The sequence below is a fragment of the Morone saxatilis genome, unplaced genomic scaffold, assembly GCF_004916995.1.
Source record: "Morone saxatilis isolate NCDOM2014 unplaced genomic scaffold, NCSU_SB_2.0 Contig4, whole genome shotgun sequence".
Lineage (NCBI taxonomy): Eukaryota > Metazoa > Chordata > Actinopteri > Moronidae > Morone > Morone saxatilis.
The window spans coordinates 12,485,415-12,493,231 of NW_023339984.1; the positions used below are offsets into that span (position 1 = coordinate 12,485,415).

General features: G+C 40.5%; 1 protein-coding gene across 2 annotated transcripts in view; it reads left to right on the forward strand.

Annotated features, from left to right (window-relative positions):
- Positions 1–6,079, forward strand: part of tesk1 (testis associated actin remodelling kinase 1) — a 27,049-nt gene extending 20,970 nt beyond the window's left edge. For both annotated transcript variants that reach the window (XM_035675322.1, XM_035675323.1), the window contains exons 7-11: positions 1,159–1,249; positions 2,540–2,623; positions 3,541–3,627; positions 3,877–3,973; positions 4,059–6,079. In XM_035675322.1, the coding sequence (XP_035531215.1) occupies positions 1,159–1,249; positions 2,540–2,623; positions 3,541–3,627; positions 3,877–3,973; positions 4,059–5,194 (1,495 nt within the window). In that variant the 3' untranslated portion in view covers positions 5,195–6,079. The remainder of the gene's footprint in view (positions 1–1,158; positions 1,250–2,539; positions 2,624–3,540; positions 3,628–3,876; positions 3,974–4,058) is intronic.
- Positions 6,080–7,817: the final 1,738 nt, after the last annotated feature.

Sequence of the window (7,817 nt, forward strand, 5' to 3'; positions counted from 1 at the left end):
ATCAAAGGTGATTGAATTTTACATCTTGTGTATGTGTGTGTGTGCGTGTGTGCGTGTGTGTGTGTGTGCGTGTACAAGCACGTCGTCCTTGCACATTCTTTTTCCTTCCTTTTTATTCGGCTAAAATTGCACAACTATATCTCCACATAACTGAAAAACACTGCGGTTTCTTAGATACAAATGAAGTGCACACAAACAGCCACACAGACCCGGGTTTCACCCCATAAAACCCCCCTTGATTTAGTTCTGCGTTAATGAAATGGAGCGTGATGCCTCTTTTGCTTGACTGTGCCCTTTTTAAAAAAATATTTTTTTAAAGCATTTGTTTATCTGTTGTTGTCGTCGTTTACAGATCTTTCCTGAATGGAAAAATATGTTTTCATAATTTCTCTCTGCATCACTGTTGGGACTTTTTCTCTGTGAACAAACAAGCATTATTTAATTCTGATGCACACATATCTGAATATTTGATATAGTTGTTAACCCAAAGCCTTTTTACTGGGACGGAAACTATTGAATGTTTTCTTTGTTTAATCTGCTGATTATTTTCTCATTTAATTCTAAAACAAATGTGAAAAATGGCCCACAGGAACATTTTCATTGTTTGTTTTATCCAGCCAACTGTCCCAAACCCAAATATATTCAATTATCTGTTATATAAGACAGGAAAAGGGACCTTTTTAGGTTTCAAGTCCTTAAAAGAAACCCTTATTTTGATGTGTCCATTGTTTATTTGTTAATATTTTAGTCTATAAAATGCCAAACGGTGAAAAATCGGCATCACAGGTTCTAAAATTGACATCTTAAACTGTCGTCTTGTTGTCTGGTCCAAAACCAAAAGATATTTAATTAAATATGATGTCCAAGACACCAATAAAAGGCAGCTGGAACCAGAGAATATCTGCCTGATTTTTTTAAATTATTATAACTAATTGGTTATTAAAGCTTTTGGGTCGTTCAGCTAATAATTTGATCTTCAAATTCTTTCAGTTCTATTTTCTTATTCTGTGGAATGATGATTATTTTTTATTTTTTTATATATATATATCTCTATCTCAAGCTTCCTCAAATGATCTTGTGATCATTTGGGGAACTGTTGTGAAATGAAAATCTTTCCTCCATCAAATCCCTTCCTCTTCCCTCCCTCTCTGTGTGCAGTGAGGAAGAGGACCAGGAGCCTCTGGCTGTGGTCGGCTCCCCCTACTGGATGGCCCCGGAGGTGCTCAGAGGAGAGGTGTATAATGAGAAGGTACTGACGGATCACTCTCCTCATTACCCTTTCAGCTGCAGCTTGTAGCAGGAGTTCAAGGTCCACTGTGGGTGTGATGAAAGCCAGTCAAATAAAGCAGGCGGTGAAGTAAAGCAATAAATATTTAATAAATCCGTTATTACGTCAAAGGCAAACAGGGATTTAGTTATGTAAGAGGTGAATTTCTTGGCCTGGGTTACTCTTGTGTTTTTTTTCTGCGTAGCTTAGTGGAAAACCTGATTGCCAGTTCAGGTTTCATTTTACGGGATGCTGATGACATTTTATGTGTTATGCAGCTTACAATAAAACAAATGACTATAAAGTAAATCCAGAATGTAGCAAATATTTTATTATTTTATTATGTTACAAAATATACACAATTTAATAAAATAGAAACTAAAAATAGTGATAATAAACACAGGAAGAACATAAACTACATATGTTACTAATAAGCAGTGTTGGGCAGTAACCCATTAGTAGTAGTAATAATATTACAGTAATAATATTTTTCACAGTAACTAGTAGTGTAACTAATTACTAATAAATTTCAGTGATAATATTACTCCAAAAAATAATTAGTTACAACATTACTTTTCACCTCCTACTGATTTGAAATCCAACAATCACATCCTTGGATACATTTTTTGTAATCGTGGAAGAAAGTAGTTTGGAAGATTGAAACATTCAGCAGCTGGAAATACTCCATTACTTTGATTTTAACAAACAAAACTGGATTTTAATCATCGTAAGTCTGAATTTTGAAGTGACAAAATTACCAATTTTATGGGGAGTAGCAGAAAAGTTATATAACTAGTAGTGTAACTCATTACTGTTACCATGGGGTAATAAGTAAATTAGTAATATTACTTTTTAAAAGAGTAATTATTAATGAGTAATATATTACTTTTTTTGAGTAACTAGCTCATCAATGCTAATAGTATATATGCAAGTCTAACCTACAAGATAAATGAAAGACTAAATAGCCCTTCTTGCCCTCTTTTTAACTAACTAGAAAGTATACAAATTAAACAATAAGTCTAATTTTGGTGTTTTGAATGTTTTATCAAGGCATTACATTAAAAATTAATGATAATTATATGAAATTTGGTTGAATGAAGGTCAATAAACCCAGTCACCAGAGCAGTAAAGATACAATCCAGACATATAAGCGCATTAGAATAAAGTATAAAGGACATATGGAAGCTGTTTCTTCCTGTTTTTTTATTTGATCTAATCTTTACTTCTTGATTCATATCTCTCTTTGATTGACTCGTCTTCCTCTCTCTGCAGGTGGATGTGTTTGCATACGGGATCATCATGTGTGAGATTATTGCGAGGATACAGGCCGACCCCGACATCCTGCCGCGCACTGAGGTACCGATGGCGTTTTCATCACTCACAAATCCCACCCCCGCTCCCTTATCATCACATACTCATCATCTCACGCACGTCTCATTTCATACGGCCCCCTGTTATATAATGAAAATGTTTATAATATAATAACATTATTGATAATATGTAAGACGGTTTCTGTAAGTCAGTCGGTGTTTCAAAAGATTGTTGCGTAAGGAGCGATGTCAAAATGACCCATAACTTTAAGCAACAGTTTTCATCCTGTCAGAGATGAGTTTGAAAAATATGGTGGATATCTAACTGGTGATTGTCATCTTTGACAAACAGGAAGCTGACTTCCTTATCTTGAGTCGATTGCATTGTCCCCAAAAAAGTTACAGCCAAAGGGTTCAAAATAACATCAAATAAAATGCATGTAGTGCCTTTTTATGATCTGTGTATTAAACAGTGTGTGTGAGACCATTATCAGAAACCCAGTTCAACTTTACGTACATTTTCTTAACTGGTTTGCTGTGTGTCAAACTGGACATATTCAAAACAGTCAGAAAGTTATGATGATGTTCACTATTTCCCCTAAATGTGTAGTTTTAAAAGAAAACAACATACAATTAAACAAAGCTTTTCTTTAGGCAGGCTGATTGAAATCTCCATATTGCATAATTTCTTGTTGGCACATACAATATAATAAAATGCATAATAAATGATATACTGTATATAGTTAGTATGTAGTATGGATTTAGGACACATTAAGTGACAGTCTGAGGTAATCACAAGAGCATTGCTCCCCCTTGTGGCCATTTAATGAACTGTCTGCTCACTTAAAGGGCTCTTAAAACAAATTTGAAAAGATTATTTTTTATTTATTTTTTTTAAAGAATATAAAAAATGATGAATGCATGTGCACCCTCATGAGTGATTTATTTTATTTATTTGTACAGGACTTTGGTTTGGATGTGGAGGCCTTTCAGCAGATGGTTGGAGACTGTCCTCCTGAGTTCCTGGAACTGGCCATCGCCTGCTGTAATGTAAGAAACACTCATCTGACAGATATTGCTGGAACATTGCATGTTTATCCTTAACGGTCCTGTCATGTTTAAACAGAGAGAGCATTTCTGTAACCTGTATTTAAACATCTGAAAGTCTTCATTATAACAGATAGATGAAGTCAGATTAGCCAGATCTCTAGCTCCTTGATTTCATTTGAGTTTATGAATGACCAAAGCAGTGTTCCCTTCATGCTCTTTTTCAATCTGTTGGTTTCCTCCTCCTGCCAGATGAATGCAAAGGCCCGTCCATCCTTCTCCCAAATCGTGGTGGAGCTGGAGAGGAGACAGGCTGAGAGGAAACAGAAGGACGAATCATCAGTCAGAGGTGAGTCATCAAACGCTCCCCAGGCACCAAATGGTAAAGGTTTGTTCCTGCAAATGAATAATCATTCATTCTTTTTTCTTTAAAGCTGTTTCTCCAGCGATCGGCTCTCTACGAAGGCGATCCCTCTGCCTCCCGTCAGACCCTCGTCTCTCCCGCAGCAAATCCGACATGCTCCACCCTCCGGACACGCCCCCCTCTGTTACCTTAGCAACTCCTGCGCGCATCAACCCCTTCTCTCGGAGGGAGGACCTCAAGGGTGGCAAGATCAAGCTGTTTGACACTCCGAGCAAGTCTGTCATCTCCCTGACCTTCACCCTGCCCCCTCTGCCAGACTGCGACGACCCCTCCACGTCCGAGACAGACAGCTGTGACCAACCCAGGAGGCACAGGCGCTGCCACTCACTGCCGTGTACGCCTCCTCCGCACCTCACATCAGCGCCGAACACTGTCCTCACGGAGGAGGAGTCCGCGTCCGAGGTAGACACTGTAAACGGTGAAACAAACGGAACGAGTGAAGAAGACAGACTGTTGGGGGAAGAGAAGGAGATCAGGGAGGGCGGTGATTCAGGTCTTCCTCTGTCCCTTGAACACCTGTCACTGGACCTGCTGGACCAAGAGAAGAAGGAGGAGGAGGAGGAGGGGGAAGAAAGGGAGGAGGAGCCTATGGACTGCACCAGCTCCCCAGACACACAAGACAGCACTTCATCTCCTCACTCCAAACTCTCCCCGCCTCCGTCCCAGTCCTCGACTCCCCTCCAATCCTCCACACCTCCCTTCTCAAACGGCTGGGGGTCTGCAATCTCTAACGGGCCCCCATGCCTGCCTCCCCTCTCTCATTTGGACAACAACAACGTGGTCGTGAGTCGACCCTTGGGTTGGAGCACCACCACGAGCCCTCCCACCTCAACCAACAACAACGGCTACCACTCCCCTCTCAGCGACCCCGCCGGTTCATCCCCGTTCGGCTCCGGCAGCGGACACTCTCTGGACCAGGAGGAGGTGATCTCCTGTCCCGGCTGCTGCCTCGCTGGCCTTCGCTTCCCCTCAATGTGTCTCAGAGCTCCACCTCGCCGAAACCCCTACAAGAACTTGAACGGGGACCACGCAGCCTCACATGGGCTGCTCTGTCCGGGACCCAAGGGCCTGCCGCCCTCTCCCACCCCAACGACCACCACCACCAGCCTGGAGCCGGGACTCGCCTTGCCGGGGGCGCAGACATAAAATAAAAAACAGCTTCACCAAATAGAGGCAGAAAAAACTAGTGTGTAAACTCTGCACCAAAAGCTCTTCCCTGGAAATTAAGCGGATCTTCTTAGAAATTTGCACAGATTTTAACTCAGCAATACCCTGCTTGTTTTCCAGACACACTTTTTGGTGTAGAGCAGGCTCAGAGTGTCCAGATTGGTTTCGCTAAAACACACTCTGGATGACTTTTCTCCATGAAAGCTGCGGGACGAGGAACTGGTGTCTTTGCTGGTTACTTGTTTCATGTCGCCCTCTGCTGGGCTGAGGGCGACATGAACTCGTGATGTCAGCGGTTGCCTGTGTAGATCTGACTGATGATGGGCAGCGTCCAGAACTGTTCAGCATGTAAACACTCCAGTTTGGAGCCCCAGTTGGCTAGATCCTGTATATTCGCAGATGTAAAGATTCCCTTGACTGATGATACTGATGATGATGATGATGATGATGATGAAATGAGGAATGTTAAGCTTAGTATTATTACTGCTGCAATGATTTTTTTGATGTTTGGTGCTGTTTCTGAATGAACAGGCAGTTTTGCTTTAATGTCTTTAATTATCAAGAGGTGTATGGCGCACTGCAGGGCTGTGTGTGTGTGTAACATGGACGTGTGTGTGTGTGTGTGTGTGTGTGTGTGTGAGACAAGGGGTAAGAGAGTGTGGGCTGTACACCGTTCTTTTGTTGCTGTATGATCTCTATTGGCCCTTAGGGTTGCCTGGTTTAAGCACTTCAAACTGTATTACTGTTAATAAGGAAAATATTGATGTCATTATTACTTTTGGGAATGAACGGTCAAAGACCTGCTTAAGAGATGTACAGATTCTTATTATTTAAAGATGGCATTGAATAAAAAGATAGAATGCAGTCATGTTCTCCTGATATCTACTTTTTTCAGCACTAGAGACACTGTTGGTCCACCACGACTGAAATATCTCAACTATTAGATGGTTTGCCTTTAAGTCTTGTTCAGACCTTCATGGTGCCTGGACGATGTATTATGACTTTTCCTCACCACGAGGTTGACATGGGTCATTTTAAACTTTATTTCTAAATAAGGGAAAACGGCTTGTTTCCCAGTTTTTTGTTTTTTGTTTTGTTTTGTTTTTATTCAAAATGAAATTCAGTTGGTGGCAAAGCTCATTAGCACATGCTACAAATACAACATTTGCTTTAGTGGGAAAAACAGACATACAATATCTCTCTACAAATTTTTCAGCATTTTTCATTCTTTTTTTGTGTGCATATTTCTTTGTTTTCCCCTTATGAGCTCTTTTTAAAAACATTTATTTATACTATTTACCCCAATTTGACAAGAGTAACCTGACATAAATGTTTTGTTTTTTTTTTAGTTTTTGTTAAAAGGTTAAAATGATAAACTCCTTCCACCCAATGAGCTTCATAAAAAGCATTTCTCTATATTTTCTATCTTTGCTCAATAACAATGTAATGAAAGTTAATGCTCCCAATATTTTCACTTTTTCTGGTAAAAAGAGACATCAAATTTATCTTCTGCCTCCAACAGTCTCGGTCTCTCAAACTTCTCAGTCTCCTAAGTAGATTACAGCCTGTCCTCTCTCTTACAAAATCAACAGGCTTCAATTAAATCCTTATCTCTCCACCCCTTCCACCCCTCCTGCTAACTCCAGACTATCATTCTCCACTGAGGCTTATTCCAGCTCCTCCGCGGTGTGTCCTTTTTTTACAGGTGCATTTCTCTTGCTTTTAAAGAGAGCCAGTCACCTTCAGTGGCGTACAGCCTGTAGTTAAGACTACCACAGTCTTGCTCACTTGAATCAGAGGTCACCAGAGTTGCCATGGAGACACCAGGTGTACCCACAGATCGGTTGAGAGCACCGGTGGGGTTGTGTGTCATGGTCTTCCTTATTATCAATGGTGAGTACTGAAGTTAATCTCAGTTAAAGTTGTTTTTCATTTACTTCACTGTAGCTGTTTCCCATGTTTCACTGAGCCTCCTCTCCCTTGTGGTCTCCCATGCTTGCAAGTGTTAACAATGTTGTGACAATCAGACTTAACGGGTCAATAAGCATCTGTGTAAGTGAGCTATTCTGGTGTACGGTTTTCGTGCGAACTTCCCAGGGTCGACTGGGTTAGTCTGCTACACTGCATTGGAATCACTGGACTTAGGCTGCCTCCTGCGGTGGGATTGTCCCAATTCCAGTCCTAATACCACCTATACCGTGCAGACAAAGACTCAGGGGTAAGTCCTCCTGTCTGTGTCTGAGTGCGTGTGTGTGCATGTATCTGAGTGTGTGTGTGCATGATATGCTGTAACTTCTCACATTTTTGCTGCTACAAGGACAATAACTGGAATTATCTGCACACACGATATTTAATGCTGTCACATACAGTTTTTGTATTTAATTTGTTTTTTTCTTCACTTACTTGAGGCAATTTTCTCCTTAAAACACATGGTTATTATTTATACTGATTATATATACATTTATTTTGTTTTATGCTTCGTTGCTTGTATAATAGATGCTCAGTAATATGTATATAGGACTCTTAAATTAAGAGAATGAATACATGATCATACAAAGCCAATCTGGTGGTGACATGATGGCAATATTGTGCAAACAACACT